The sequence below is a fragment of the Schistocerca serialis genome, chromosome 3 (genome assembly GCF_023864345.2).
Source record: "Schistocerca serialis cubense isolate TAMUIC-IGC-003099 chromosome 3, iqSchSeri2.2, whole genome shotgun sequence".
Classification (NCBI taxonomy): Eukaryota; Metazoa; Arthropoda; class Insecta; order Orthoptera; family Acrididae; genus Schistocerca; species Schistocerca serialis.
The window spans coordinates 458571074-458587464 of NC_064640.1; the positions used below are offsets into that span (position 1 = coordinate 458571074).

The 16391-nt window shown below is 46.4% G+C and overlaps 1 protein-coding gene across 1 annotated transcript in view; it reads left to right on the forward strand.

Annotated features, from left to right (window-relative positions):
- LOC126470357 (cytochrome P450 4c3-like) overlaps positions 1 to 16391 on the forward strand; it is a 188373-nt gene that overhangs the window by 94149 nt on the left and 77833 nt on the right. Inside the window, exon 5 of the mRNA XM_050098153.1 lies at positions 14546 to 14615. Coding sequence (XP_049954110.1) covers positions 14546 to 14615 — 70 coding nt within the window. The remainder of the gene's footprint in view (positions 1 to 14545; positions 14616 to 16391) is intronic.

The window sequence follows — 16391 nt, forward strand, 5'->3', positions numbered from 1 at the left end:
AACCAGTTCTCTAAACTGACCAAAAGTATTTTGTGACTGCATCACTTTTATTGGAGAAATCTCATTTAAGTGTTGTTTGAGGCCTCCTGAGATGTTAATTGCTTGAATAGTTAATGGATGTAGCGTTAGATAGCAGCTGCTTCATGGAGATATTGTGCAGTTTCACACAACACCATCCAATGCAACACATGTTTACCATTCAAACACTCCTGTTTGAGTTTCCTAGGCATTTCTGTTACACTTTTGAATAGACTGTGTCATATGTATGGACCAGTTCAGGAGGTGTTTCTTTGTCCAAGAAATCTGTAAAAAAAGCTAAGATTAAGAGTGATGTTAATTTATATGAAATTTGTATTGAGCCTTACAGAGACAGAGTGTGCATCAAGCACAGAGGCAGTCTTGCAATTTAATCACAATGTGGTCTGTATGTTATGCCATTTCTGCTCAGTAAACACTTAGTGTCTCATCATTAATTTTAAAGTCTGGCCCACCCATCTCTTAATAGAGTAGACAAATGTTTTGACTGGAATCCACAATTACCTGGTTGAAGGGAAGCACTGAGTCACAGACAGATACAATTAAAAGTCTTCTAAACTTTTAGCTTGTACACAAAAAAGTCCTTCAGACATAAAAACACACACACACACACACACACACACACACACACAGAGAGAGAGAGAGAGAGAGAGAGAGAGAGAGAGAGAGAGAGAGAGATACACACTTGGCTGCTGTCTGTGGCTGATTGGGCCCAACTGTGGGCTGCACCTCACCTGAGTGGCCATAGACTGTAGCAAAGTGTGTGTGAATCATACTTGTGTGTGTGTGTGTGTGTGTGTGTGTGTGTGTGTGTGTGTGTGTGTTTTCTGCTTCTAAAGAAAGAGTTTTTTTTTTTTTTTTGTCTGAAAAATAAAAGTTTAGGAGTCTTTTCATTGTGTCTGTCTGCAGATCATGCTTCCATCATGTGGTGAAGAGCAATCTATCCTTTTCATGTTGTTATTCCATATTGAACTTTCCATTGTTTTATTTGATGGTTTACACTGTACTCACATGATACTGGCTACACAGCCAAAACTGTACAGTCTAAAATCCAAACTAAATGCACATTTTAATTTCACAGTCAATGAAGAAGATGTTGCCTTTTTTGCCTTTTTGTGTTATTGTACTTTTAGCTTCCTTTCGTTGTTGCAGATATGCACAGTATTTTTAGTTGTTTGCCAACTGAGTGCAACAATAGTCTGTGTTTTCCCTTATTTATATGTCTTTTTCATTTTGCTTTATCCAATAGTTCTTTCATAACATTCCAGTTTTCATCAAAATGTCTATATTTACAAGTGCAATGAAGACTAGCTTGAAGCTGCACTGTGATCTATTTTGAGTGTGTTTATGAGAATAGTATTTTTAAAATCTGAAATTTGTATCAGAAGTTTTGCCATGATTGTGATACCAAGAATCTGAAATTTTTTTAAATTTAGTGTGATGCAACTTAAACATGGATTAAATCATAAATTAACAGTTGTAGTCTTCTCAGTGGAAGAAATCCTTACAGGACTGGAGGCCCAGCATATTTAATATGCCTGGATGAAACACCATCTCTCTATATCTTCCTTATTTCTCCATATTCCTTTTCCCAACTTTTCATAATGTTTCTCCATGTTCTCTTTGCAGTCTGTTGATAATTTAAGGTCAGCAGTATGAATGCAGGCTTATTTAGTCAGTCAGCTAAGCCTTACAAAACTGGAAAACATTCATGCCATACTGGCACAAATCAGCCTATATTTTAAAACAAAGATGGCATCTTATTTTACACTTTTCAGTTTTCACTCTCGTTAATCACTAGATGGTGTGTTACCTGAGTTCATTAAACAATGAGGAAGGAAAGCATCATAATGGCTACTAGTTTTACAATAAAACTGAGCCGAAAAATTTCTCAGCATTTTAAAACTATGGCTATTTCAAGCCAGGAAAACCTAAAGAAGACCTAATGAACTATCATCTAATCACACTACCAAGCATCTGTAACAGGATGCTGGAAACATTCTGTATTATGGAATATATATATATATATATATATATATATATATATATATATATATATATATATATATATATATATATATATATATGGGCATGGGATCAGTAATTGGGATACAGAAAACTTAATTCCATATATGTTGTAGCTCCTATATATTTACACTTGATACTGCACCTGTACAAAATGAAGTATAACAAAGAACTGACTAAAGTAAAGTTAAGATGGAGGCTTGACAGAGCACTTAGAGTTCACAGATATTACGTTTCTGATCGATACAAACCTTCAATGCCACACAGCCCCTCCCCCCCACCTCCCCCAACCTCCCCCCCACCCCTGCAGCATGGAGTACTACAGATGTCCAAGGGTGAGGGCGTGAGGGTGTCGACGTCGATAGAAATCGTGCGCGTAGGCAGGTGCACCACAGGTGCTTCCATCTCGAACGACGTGGGTTGTGCTGGCGGAGCGGCGAGAGGCATGTCCAATTCATAGTCAGTAAACCACCATGACCAGATGAGATGGCGGCCGGCCCGGGAGTAAGGTGTGGGGCAGTCGACGGCGTGGTGGAGGCATGTGTGGCCCTTAAGTGGATTGAGCCGTCCATAGAAATGAAAGCACATAGAGATACTCGGTCACACTCACTCGGGAGTGTGAGGTTGTGTGCAATGTTGATGTGTAAGGGACTGTCCGATGGCAGGACCTCAGTATCTGTCAAAAGAATGAGCACTATAGAAACGTTGTTCCCTCAGTGCGGCAGCACACTACAGGACAAACTGTTAGTAGGTGTGTGTGTGTCTTCAATCTTGGAGGTGAGGGCGCAAAAATTGCGCAGAGTGAAAGAGGGGGCGAGGTCAGGAAACCAGCAACAGTGGTGAACAATCTTCAGTGGAAGAGGTGTGCGGTGATGTTGATATGATCACATCTTCATTCTCGATCAAGGATGGATCATCTGTAGAGTCCTACTGCGGTAGTGTGAGACCATCACGGTAGACGAAAGCCGGTGTGCGCTCTTTAATCATGATATCAAAAGACATGTCCCCCCCCCCCCCCTGTCACAGGACCTTGTAGGGGCCAAGATAAGGAGGTTGAAGAGGTTGCCTAACCGCGTCATCACGCAGCATGACGTCGGAGCAGTCGGAGAGTGTGGTGGGAACATAAGTCTCAGGCGGTGAGAGGAAATGGCCCAATCAGATCAATATGTACATGACACAATCGTCCTGCGGGAATGTCGAACGTGCTCAGAGGCGGGGAGGTGTGGCTGCTGATCTCGTTGCGCTGGCAAGCGATGCAGCTGCGTGCCCAGGTTTGACAGTCCCGTTTGATATTCTTCCAAACAAAACATTCTGACACGAGACATGTGGTGGCTCGAACGCCCAGGTGGGTTAAGTTATGCAGGCATCGAAAACCTGTCGGCGCAGCTCGGGTGGGAGCAAAGGGTGTAAGGTGCCGGTCGAAGAATCACACACACCTCGTCGGAAACGCCAGGAAATTTAGACTTTGTGAAAACAAGTGATGTTTGAGGGTCTCGTAGGAGAGCCTGAGAATCTTCAAAAAAATGGCTCAAATGGCTTTGAGCACTATGGGACTTAACATCTGACGTCATCAGTCCCCTAGAACTTAGAACTACTTAAACCTAACTAACCTAAGGACATCACACACATCCATGCCCGAGGTAGGATTCGAACCTGCGACCGTAGCGGTCGCGCGGTTCCAGACTGTAGCGCTTAGAACCGCTCGGCCACAACGACCGGCCTGAGAATCTTCGTCAGAAGCTTGGAGGAGGGCAAGATCGGAAAGATCAATGATATGGGAAACAGCAAGAAATCCGCAGCGACGTTATCTGCACCCCTGATGTAACGGACGTCGGTTGTGAATTGAGAAACCAGGTCAAAGTGGCGGTAACGTCGAGGGCGTGGGTCCTCAGGTGGGTTGCAGAACGCTTCTGCCAGTGGTTTGTAATCGGTGAGGACGAAAAACGAACGTCTCTCGACGTCGGGGCGGAAATGTTTGATTGCCTCATAAACAGCAAGGAGCTTTCTATCGAATGCGGAATATTTTCTATGAGCTGTAGATAGTTTCTTGGAGAAGAAATGAAGCGGAGAAATCATGCCACTCTTGCGTTGTTGCAACACTGCTCCCACCGCGATGTCGCTGGCGTCAGTAGTGATGAATAACTCAGCCGAGGGGTCGGGGTAGGCGAGCGTCACAACGTGAGCTAAAGAAGTCTTCAGAGCCTTGAAGGCCTCTAGCATCGGAGCAGTCCAAGAGACGGGTTTTATACCGGAAGTTTGTTTGCCTGATAGCGAGTCCATCAGGGGTGCCTGAACAGCGGAGGCGGAAGGCAGACGGCGACGGTAGTAATTGATGGTGCCGAGGAAACGGCGTAGCTCTTTGTAAGTAGCTGGGGGCGGCAGAGACGTGATGGCCTGCACACGAGATTTGAGAGGCTGTATTTCGTCAGCGGAGACGGTGTAACCTAGGAAGGAGACTGACGCCTGGGGCAACTGAAACTAGTCTTTGTTGACCTCGACACCGTTGGAGTTCAAGGTCTGGAGGACCATAGACAGATGATTTTCATGTTCCTCCGCTAAGCTGCTTAAAACGGCTATGTCGTCCAGATAAGCAAAGCAAAACTCGAACTGTCACAAGATAGAGTCAATGAAATGTTGCCACGTTTGCGCCGCATTCTTTAGGCCGAACAGCATGAAGTGATATTGGAATAAACTGAGTGGCGTGATAATAGCCGTCTTAGGAATGTCTTCCGGCGCCACGGGAATCTGGTGGTAGACGTGTTTACAGTCAATAACAATGAACATTGTGGCGTCCGATAACATATGAGTGAAGTCATTGATGTTCGGCACCGGATAATTGTCCATGATGGTACGAGCGTTTAAGCATCTGTAATCGCCGCACATGCGAAAAGCTCCGTCGTGTTTGGGTACGAGGTGGATTGGTGAAAACCAGTTGTTGTCTGAAGGTTGCAGAACATCTGCCGCCAAAAGTTCATTAATCTGCTGCCGGGCCGCGCGCAACTTGATAGGGTGGAGGCGTCGGACCTTATGCCTAATAGGAGGGCCGGCAGTGTTAACTATCTTGTGTGTCATTCCATCAGTGATGGAAGAAACTGAGAACTGCACATGACATTGGTTAACGTCCTGGTGCTGAGTCTTCGGACGAGTAGGGCACGACGAGGTGTAGCCGTTAGCATGAGTGGGGAAAGATAGCATGAAAGTCACATGTCTCTTATGCAAGCGTGGCGTGCACTTGTGTGGAGGGGGAGGATGCGCGCGCAGCGCCGAGCGAAGGGGAACGTGTAGCGACTGTCCACTGTTAACCTTGCACTGGACAAGTGGTGCGGGCGAGAGCAGCGCTGGCGACGCACATGGGGCCACAATGGCCGCTGGGTCACGTGGCCGGTGAGTGAGAGAGGGGGAATGCTTATCAACATGCGCAGTAGCTGTCCGAGAGGTGGGTGTGGTCGAAACGCGCGTGCAACTGTCATTAGCACCACTGTTTGAAACACACGGCACTGGATGAGGCGAGCGAGATGGGGGGGTTGGAACGTCACATCCAAGTAAAGTTTGTGGACTAACCTGGTGAGCCGGCCGGTGTGGCCGAGCAGTTCTAGGCACCTCAGTCTGGAACCGCGCGACTGCTACGGTCACAGGTTCGAATCCTGCCTCGGGCATGGATGTGTGTGATGTCCTTAGGTTAGTTAGGTTTAAGTAGTTCTGAGTCTAGGCGACTGATGACCTCAGATGTTAAGTGCGATAGTGCTCAGAGCCATTTGAACCAACTAACCAGGTGAGAGTTCGAGCTACGCTCGGCTGAGCAATCTTGTTTAGGTGGTGGCGCCATGGATTGCAGTTGCAGAAGCGAGGTACGAGCCACAACAAGCTTGCTATACGTGGATACGATGCATTGTTTCAGCTTCTTGTTGCCCTGGCGGAGTTGCGTCGCTGAGTCGTATTCTGAGAGTAGGTCGGTAACGTAGGTCACAATGTTGTGGTGGAAACAGAGTGTTGGAAATAGATGCGGGTGCACAGTATGAGAGTGTTCGTAGGATGGTGGAGCACTGAACCCTGTACAGCATTCGCAGATAGTTCATAATGAGACAGAAAATCCATACCAAGGATCAGTTCATCGATGTCGGCAACGGAGAACATCCACGGAAAATGTAGAGAAGGAGATGGAGTCACCGTAACCTTTATTGTGCCTGATGTAGGTAATGTTGACATGTTGACAGCTCATAGAAGTGACTTCATCTGTGAAGGAGTGGGTGGAGCCATCGAAGTAGGTATGATCGATATGTCAGCACCAGTGTCGACCAGATGCAATGTCAGTCACATGGAGACGACCACTCGGCCTGGCGGACAAGTGAATGGAGTGTTATATAAGAGGACACCTGTTAGGTTCGCCGCAGAACTCGGCGTCTCTTAGTTCCTGTGGTTGGCGTTTGGGTGTTGGCATGGCAAGAGGTGGAGACTGTGACAGTGGGGGCAGCTTGTCTTTGTTGATATGTTCTGGTAAATAGACCAGTACGTAAGGTGCGTGGGCGATCCTGAAGTGCTCGGACAGCGGAGAGAGTGAGCGGACACTGCCAGGAGAAGTAGATGAGGTGATGGTGGAGCACGCCCTGCCTCTGTTAGCTGAAGGTCGGTATGCGGGGGTGGCTGTGCCGACGAATGGTGTGGAATGAACCAGCTGATGTTGCTGCAGCAGTGAATACAACTGGTCAGCGATGCATAGGCGAGAGCCGATGGACTCGAACGAGTGTGGTAACAGATGGATCTGTAGATTGGTAGGTAGTTCGGCAGACCACACAGCCTGTAGTGTGGCGTCAGGCATGGTATGCTCGTTCACGAGCAATCGAAGGCGGCGCCAGAGTTGTGAGGGGGTGTGTTCCCCCAGGTGCTCCTCGTAGAGAATCTTCATTATTAATTCTTGTGGCGAGCAGGCAAGTCGTTCCATTGTAGTCTTCTTTGCAATTCGTATTTTGATGCAGGCAGCGTCATAAGGAGCAGGTCACAAATCAAATCCGACTGGTCGTGGAGGTGTGTGACGAGGCAGAGAAACTTTGAGTTGTCGTCAGACACATGATGTAACTCGAACAGATGCTCGGCGAGTGCGAACCGCGATGCTGGGTTGTCTTTGCATAAGGGCGGTAGCTTCGGCAGGCTGCCAGGAGGGGGTGACGATGGTGGCTTCGGTGTCTCCTGGGGTAGTGGCTGAACTGAGGTTAAGTCAGAGGCTGGCGCAATAGGTCTGGGTTTAAACCAGGCAAGCGAATCCGTAGTAGCGGCAGCTGGCATAGTTGACTGTGTGTCACGAAAACACGGAGCAGCAGGCACGGACGGAACCGTGGAAACAGGTGGATGGACGACACATGAGGGGGGCCCAGAAACTGGACCGTGAGTGATGAGTGCTGGTTGGAAACGACCCGCTTCCGGAACAGGGTGAGAGACCGGCGCGGCAGACACAGGTGGTGCTGTGGGAGTGGCAGGCGGTTGAGCGACCGGAAATGGGGACCCCTGAAAATGAGGGGGGGGGGGGGGCTCGGGGGTTGAGAACGCCACCCATGTGGAAACTATCTGATGCATAACATGCCCGTAGTGCATGTGGAAGGGCCCTGAGGCTAGGTAAGGGGTCCATGTTACGCAAAATACTGAATTGTGCATGTAAATTAGACACAACTGGAACACCACGTGTGTGGAACAGATACGGCGTGGCTTGTAGTAATGGCGGCGTAGCACACGGCCCGACAGTAACTGCTGCAGCATGCTGGTGGGTGGCCAAACACATGTTCGAATAGAGATCACTTTGTTCTTGAAACACTCGATTAGAAGAGACACAAGTCGAAATATTTTGCAGTTCACATTTCACTGTCGGATGGGCATAATCTGGTGACATGAAGCCTGAGTCCATTGTTTGCTCTAACAGTGTAGTTGTCGACCGTTGAAAATTAATGAGGTTAGCACACGGCATTGGTTGAGAACGCGAATTTCTGTGCGTAAATAATGAATACGCTGTTGGTGAAGAAACGACGAAACTCGGTGAGCGGGGTTGTGCTTCCACATTTTCGAGTAAGGCATTGTTTGGCATGGTCATTGTGTAGTGCATATAAACTTTTGCATAAACACTGGCGTGGAAGACGAGAAACACGAATGAACTGCGGGGTTACCACTATGGGAATGGGATTGGTAATCGGGATATAGAAAACTTAATCCCCATATATGTCGTAGCTCGTATATATTTACACTTGATACTGCATCCATACAGAATGAAGTATAACAAAGAACTGACTAAAGTAAAGATGGATGCTCGACAGAGCACTTACAGTTTACAGATATTAAGCTGCTGGTTGATACAAACTATTGATGACACATATACAGCAACTGATGCCGTAACCAACATACACCAAGTAGGATTTCATGCGAATCATAGCTGCTGTGAGTAAGTTCTCACACTAACATCATACATGGAAGCAGGATTTCAAAAGAAAAAGAAAACCTCAGTGGCATTTATTAACTTCGCAACAGCATATACACCATATGGTTGGATGGAGTAATGTATTATCTAAATCACACCCTTTCAAGCTCGAAGATCACAGCACTAATGCAAAACCTGTTTAAAAACTGCACTTTTAAAGTTAAAAATGGATAAACTACAAGTGAATCCTGTTCCATAAAGAATAGTTTCCCATAGGACTCAGATTTGGTCCCACTTTTATTTAATTTGTACACCAACAAGATAGTCACCACTAAGCCTGTAAAGTTTAGCTACGCTGATGATGTAGTAATAGCAACTCAGAACAACATATTCAAAGAAGATGAACAAATACTTACTAGTGATCTACGGAAGCTTGACCAATATTACAAAAATCAAAGACTTTGCCAGAAGCCTAATAAACCAGAAGTCAGCTCATTACAAATAACTGAAAAAGAACTGAATGTAATCTTCAACAACAAAAACGTACAGCATAGTTGACAACCTAAATATTTGGGTGTGCCTCTGAAATTATCAGGACAAAAGCTAAAATCAGAAAATAATATGTTTAAGAAACTGGCTGGTGCTAGCTGGGGGTCTACTGCTGACACGTTGAGAACTACAGCACAAGCACCCAATTATCCTGTACTGATATCCTGTTCTCTTGTATGGAATAGAAATAGCTATGTCAGTAAAATGTATATCCAATTAAACAACAAAATGCGGACCATGACAGGAACTCTTAAATCCACACCAATAACCAAATTTCTGGTGACCTCGAGGAATACCACATGAATGGACAAAACTCAAGAGATCCACAGATCAGTTCATGAAACAGAGAACAATTTACTTGAGACTGACAAAAATCTAGAAACCAGTCTGGGTCAAAAATGGCCAAATCACCCCACAAAGCTTTGTTCCAAGAAAAGAATGGAGAAATCACTGGACATCATTTCGTTGTCATAAGAAGTTAAATAAAACACATTCAACCTTTAAACCCTCATGAGTGAACCAACTGAGGAAGATACAGAGCACTCTCAACCATGTCAGAGCTGGTCATACTGTGACCAAAGCAACACAATGTAAGTGGGGAATGAGTGACTACGAACAACGCAACTGTGGAACAACAGAACAAACATTGGACCATACTTTGCATGATTCCCCAAAACGATCATCTGTGAGCACCTGGAAAGCGTGCAGATGAAACACCTGCAATATTCACTGTTTTGAACTGTCTTCTTGTACCTTGCATCAACTTGTGAGGATTTTTCCCTACCTAATTCACTAAAACTGAATATAATGTAGCATAGTGTGGCACGATAGATGCTGTATAAAGAACTATTCCACATGTGCTTGGAAAAAAGTGACATTTTTATTTAAAACCGAATTTCTACATAAAAGGAACATGAATTAGTGAATTAGACTCACGGATTAATGGGTTCATTGCGCAAAGTTACCACCTTGACCCAGCGTATCCACCAGTGCTACACGGAATTCCTACCAACACGAGATGCAGGATCAATCATCTCTCACAGGAAATATCAGTGGCAAGGTCAAGAACGGAGTCTATATGGCTATCACACATGAATTGACAGCGATGATGTGCAGACTTTTATGGTACACATGTGGGCGCAAAATGCTGGCTTTTGGAATGTTTTGCAGTGTGAACTTTCAGTTACTCATTGGGTTACATAGCAGCTGTAGAGATTGCATGCAAAGGAGGAACATTAAGCATGATGGTAAGTGTCTCAGTCTCAAACATGTTATCATGTGGCATGTCTGTTGAGCCTTGGGCGTTTGACTGAATTGATGCTGACAGCACAAGGATAAGAGCCAAACTGAGGGAAGCTAAGATAGCGGACGCCTCACCAGATCCCAAGCTACCTCCTTCAAGCTGGTAGCCAGCGACCATAGTATCTAGTCACTTGGCAGAAATGACAGCTTGTGGCGGAAGTTGGTGTGCAAAGAAAAAAATTTGCTGCGTTAGCAGATGGCCACAGCAGTCTAGGAATGTGTGCAGATGGTAGGGGTGATGAGCGGCTAAGAGCCACCACAAAGTCCCCCCCTCCCCCCCCCCCCCCCCCCAACACTCTCCTCCTCGCCATGAGAGCGGAACTCAGATAATGGGTGAGGTGACGATTATGAAAGCTTGTAATAGTTAAATGATGTTGTCCAGTAGTTAGGCAGTGGTTGGTGGTGTCGACACTCCAGATACCAGTCATGCAACAGAAGCAAGCACCAGACGTTCCAGTGCTACATGTGAGGTGAGTGGGGCGGCCAGCTGTCAGTAGTGTCGGCCAGCTGTGAGACAGTGTGCTCCAGTGTAGTGCCAATGGTGAGCACGAGTGATGAGTAAGCTGGTGGTATGGGGAGGAGGGACGGGAGAGATCAGACCTGTTCAGCCTGGTGCTGTATCCTGTGCTGTGCACACAGGTTTGAGGAGGCGCTGGGCATGGTTTGAGCATGGGTGGAGGAGGCAGGGTCATGGTGGCATTGCTGTGGGCTACGAGTAGGGGCTGACGACTGGTTGACCAATTTTGAGAGATGAAGACACACATGCCATATGCTGTGGGCATACACAGCTGGTGTTTCCACAGTGAGGATGGGTGGTTGCAAGTCTGGGACATGGCATTGCTGGCATGTGAACTAATGCTGCTGTGGGACAGAAAGGGTTGGCAATGTGACATTAGGTTGCAATTGGCTGCTGGCGGTGGCAGAGGGTTCTCGGCTCAATTTCGGTAGAAGCAGTATTGGTGGCAGAGGTGCTGACCGCATTGGTGGGTCTAGTGTCATCAGCAGCACTGGCTTCAGCTGTGGCATGCACCTGCATGGTTCCGATGAACATGGTAGGTGGGCTGTGCGGCGTGAGATCTGACAGTATATACGCAGGCTTCAGCCTATTGATTGAAATGCTCTTAGTGGTGCTGCAGATTTGTCTTGGAGTTCCGCTTCAGGACCTGGTGGAGACAGGAGTAGTGCAGACAATGCGGGAGCTGGTGAACATCAATACACAGCACAAAATGAGTGCATCAGGTGAGGTCGCCATGAATCAGTGTCCAGCATTTTCCGTGGCACTGGGGATGGGTGGGCCGCAGGTGGGTCATATGGTCCTGCAAGATGGCGATGAATTAAGGCTGGATGTTGTCTGTGGACAGGTCAGCGGGCTCTAGGATGTCACTCAGCATGACGAGCAGCATGCCATAAACAAGGTCAGAGGCTGATATCCCAAATGTGTCTTGTGAGCGATGTGGCGCCTTGGAAGTACTAGCAGCAGGGCAGTGATCCACCTGCTGTTGTGGCAGGCGAGAGCAGACTTCAAGGTATGGTGGAGCCATTCCACTATGCCATTGGCAGCAGGGTGTAGCTCGATGTCAGATGCAGGTCGACACTGCAAAGGTCTGTCAGTGCCCAAAAATGGCTGATTTAAATTGGTACCTGCAGTCCATTGTGATACGGTGGTGGCAGCAGAAATGGGCAATCCTGGGAAGACGGAAGCAGTGGCTACCATGGCAGCGGTGACATTGAGTATCGGCGTTGCCTGAGGCCAGTGGGTGAATCTGTTCACTATGGTAAGGAGGTAGTGAGCCGATTATATCCATGTGAGCATGAGTGAAGCGATGCCTGACGTCTGGGAAGGTGGAGATTGGTGCGTGTATGTGGTGGCTGTCCTTCATGCACTGACAAGAGAGGCAGGTGCGGAGCCAGGTCCTGCAGTCCCTCTGAATACCTGACTATAGGAAACGTTGCATTACCAGAGGAGTTGACGTGCACATGCCAGAGTGTGTCAAGCTGTGCAACAGATCAAATGTGACCTTACAGAAGGCAGTGGACCAGAATAGGCATGGTGAGCTGGTGGACACATCACATGAGATACTGCTGTTTGAGCTAGGAGCCGACATATGTTGATGGTGGAGCCTGGAAGCAGCACCCAGCGGTTGCTGGGGGAGTTCCAGATCATGTTCCTGGGCGGTGCTAAGTGTGTCGTAATCCAAAGAAAATGCAAAGGCGGAAGTGTGGATGAGGCGGCTGGTGACAATGTTGTCAATTCCAGCGACATGACATACGCCGGTAGTAAATTCAGAGATGAACGACAGCTGCTGGAATTGACGTGGGGAGCACTGGTCATAGTCTTTTGTGAGGGCAAACGTGGTAGACTTGTGGTCAGTGAAGACTGTGAAATGATGAGCCTCCACCAATGGCCGAAAGTATTTGATTGCCTCATAGATGGCGATGAGCTCTCTGTTGTATGTGCTCCAGGGTTGCTGAATGGCAGAGAGGTTTCTGGAGAAGAAGGTGAGCAGCTGCCATGTGTCGCTGAGATGTTGCTGCAGGAAAGCGTTAATCGTTGTCTGGCTTACACTGATGGCAAACGGGGTGATGGGGAGAGGGTGGGTGAGCAAGGTAGCATCCGCCAAGGCACAACAGGCACCAGAGAAACTGCTTTCCATTTGTGGCGTCCACAGGACTGACTCGTTGCCCTTTGCTTTGATGGCATGAAGGGCAGTGGTGAGTGGCTCCTGCATAGCAGCTGCATTCCTCAGATGCTGGCAGAAAAAGTTAAGTGTTCCAAGGAAGCAGCAGAGATCCTTGAATGTCTCTGGTCGAGATATTTCGAGGATGGCTTGCACCTTGTCGGGCAGGGGATGTGAACTTGTTGGAGAAGATGATATGGTCCAGGAATACCGCCTCGCTGGCACCAAGAGTGCAATTTCCTGTGTTGATGATGAAGCCAGCGTTCTGGAGGCGTTAAAAATATTTTGGTTATTGTGGACGTGCTCACAGTGTTCCTTAGGCATTACGGAAAAAAAGAGTACATGGTTCATGTAGGCGACACAGTAGGGCAAGCCTCGCTAAACACTGTCCAAGAAACGCTGCCATGTTTGGACAGCATTATGGAGGTGGAAGGTCATGAAGGTGCTCTCTTAGAGACCAAATGGCGCGATGATGGCGAACTTCTGGATGTCCTTGGATGCGACTGAAATCTGTATGACAGCCTTGGTGGAGTCAATTGTGCTGAAAATTGTACCCCAGCCAGTGTGTTGTTGCAGCTGTATAATAGTGGCATCGAATAACAGTCAGGGGTGCTATGGGCCTCTAACTTCCGGTAATCACTGCATGGGCGCCAGGGGCCATGCTTCTTCTTGGAAAGTTGAAGAGTGGGCACCCACGGGCTCTTCAAAGGATGCAGCATGCCAGTGGCAAGCAGCTCGCTAAACGTGGCCTAGGTGATCTTGAGTTCGTGCGGTGCAAGAGACCATGGCTGGTAGAAGATGTGTAGTCCAGGGGTGGTGTCAGTGTAGTGGACACTTGAATGACAGACCTTCTGAGGCGAGCTTGACAGGATTGTGAGTGCAGGAAATTGCGCCGGGAGGTGAGCGTATGGGCTGGATTTATGGCACCTGTTTCACTTCGAAGAAAACAGTGAAAAAATGGTGCACCTTATTAACCTCATCTCCCTGTATTGCTGTAAGCGCCAGCTGACAACATCCAGAAGCAGATGGCGGTGCCTGATGAAGCCCACTCTGATAATAGTGTCATGACTTCGGTGGCTTCTGAGACAAGTTACTCACAACTTTCTTATTACCCGTGACAAACCTGTATTTACTCCGCAACATAATTTTAATGGCGACCTCTTATCATCTGTATAGTGACTACATATGAGCTCAATAAAATTTTGCACCTAAAATCAGTGTAATAACAATATCAATAAAAATAATAATAACAAATGTTGCCATAATCTTTATTCTTTGTTGTTTTCCTTTATTTTTTTTCATGGACCAAACGAGTTATATTTCACGAAAAATGTATTGAAATATGGGCTATATTAGGTGAATTATGCTATGAAAATATATTAAGTATCAAAAACTGTAGTATTGTGGATAACAGTAGATACTTCATACTGATCTGAAAGTGCCATTCATTTAAGAACTAAAGTTGACATAGTTTACATAGCCTGTTTTTCTGTTATACTTTAAAAAGAAAAAAATTTAGCACATGAAATCTGTAGTACTCATTTAACTTCTTTTACAGAGACTGCTATGGGAACATCAGTTAATGCACAAAATGGAGGTGAGGCTGAATATGTTGCAGCTGTCAAAAGGTGAGTTAAGACAAGAAAATATCTGACATGCCAGTCTTTGAAAAGTAATCATTATTCCATCCATTTACAGGACACGATTTCATTTCAGGAACTGTATTGCTAGAACCTAATTTCTTTCCTGCGCCATTTTAAAATACCATTATTACAAAGACCTTTTCTCGAATGCACCAGATTCTGATGAAATGAGTTATATGTGCAACAGAAACCTCACCAGCAGACTTTATGTTATGAATATACCCTGCCGAAAATGACATACACAATGCCTGATTAAAAGTATCTGGACATCTGGCTGAAAATGACTTACATGTTCGTGGCCCCCTCCATTGGTAATGCTGGAATTCAATATGGTTTTGGCCCACCCGTAGCCTCGATGACAGTTTCCACTCTCGCAAGCATACGTTCAATCAGGCGCTGGAAAGTTTCTTGGGGAATGTCAACTCATTCTTCACTGAGCGCTGCACAGAGGAGAGGTAAAGATGTCGGTCGGTGAGGCCTGGCACGAAGTTGGCGTTGAAAAACATCCCAAAGGTGTTCTATAAGATTTAGGTCAGGACTCTGTGCAGTCCAGTCCATTACAAGGATGTTATTGTCGTGTAACCACTGCGCCACAGGCCGCGTATTATGAACAGGTGCTCAATTGTGTTGAAAGATGTAATCACCATCCCTGAATTGCTCTTCAACAGTAGGAAGCAAGAAGGTGCTTAAAACATCAATGTAGGTTGGCCTGTGCTGTGATAGTGCCACGCAAAACAACAAGGGGTGCAACCCCCTCCATGAAAAACACGACCACACCATAACACCACCGCCTCCAAATTTTACTGTTGGCACTACACACGCTGGCAGACGACGTTCACCGGGCATTTGCCATACCCACACCCTCCTATCGGATCGCCACATTGTGTACCGTGATTCGTCACTCCACACAACGTTTTTCCATTGTTCAATCGTCCAATGTTTACGCTCCTTACACCAAGTGAGGTGTCGTTTGTCATTTATGGGCGTGATGTGTGGCTTATGATCAGCCGCTCAACCATGAAATCCAAGTTTTCTCACCTCCCGCCTAACTGTCGTAGTAGTTCAGTGGATCCTGATGAAGTTTGGAATTTCTGTGTACTGGTTTAGATAGGTGTCTACCTGTTACACATTACGACACTCTTCAACTGTCGGTGGTCTCTGTCAGTCAACAGACGATGTCGACCTGTACACTTTTGTGCTGTATGTGTCACTTCTCGTTTCCACTTCACTATCACATCGGAAACTGTGGACCTAGGGATGTTTAGGAGTGTGGAAATCACGTGACACCGTGTCACCTGACCATGTTCGAAGTCTGTGAGTCCCATGGAGCGCCGCATTGTGCTCTCTCACGATGTCTAATGACTACTGAGATCACTGGAGATCAATGATATGGAGTTCCTGGGAGTAGGTGGCAGCACAAGGCACCTAATATGAAAAACGTATGTTTTTAGGGGTGTCTGGATACTTTTGACCACATAGTTAACAGAAAAGGACAAACAGTGACTTCTGAGCCACATGTGATTGAAGTACCTACAGTAAGATTAATAGCATATCCTACCTAATCTCTCCAGATGTGATGGGAACCCAACGCAAATCTCTGTTTGCCAAACGTTAAAAAATTATAAAATATATGCTCTGCAGACGCTTGCCTTTATTTTCATTCCGTCTTTGAGAAAGCATAACATATCTCAGCAACATTTAACGTCTGTTCAAGCCCTGTCTGAACTTATCTTATTCAATGTATGATTTTATAAAGATTTC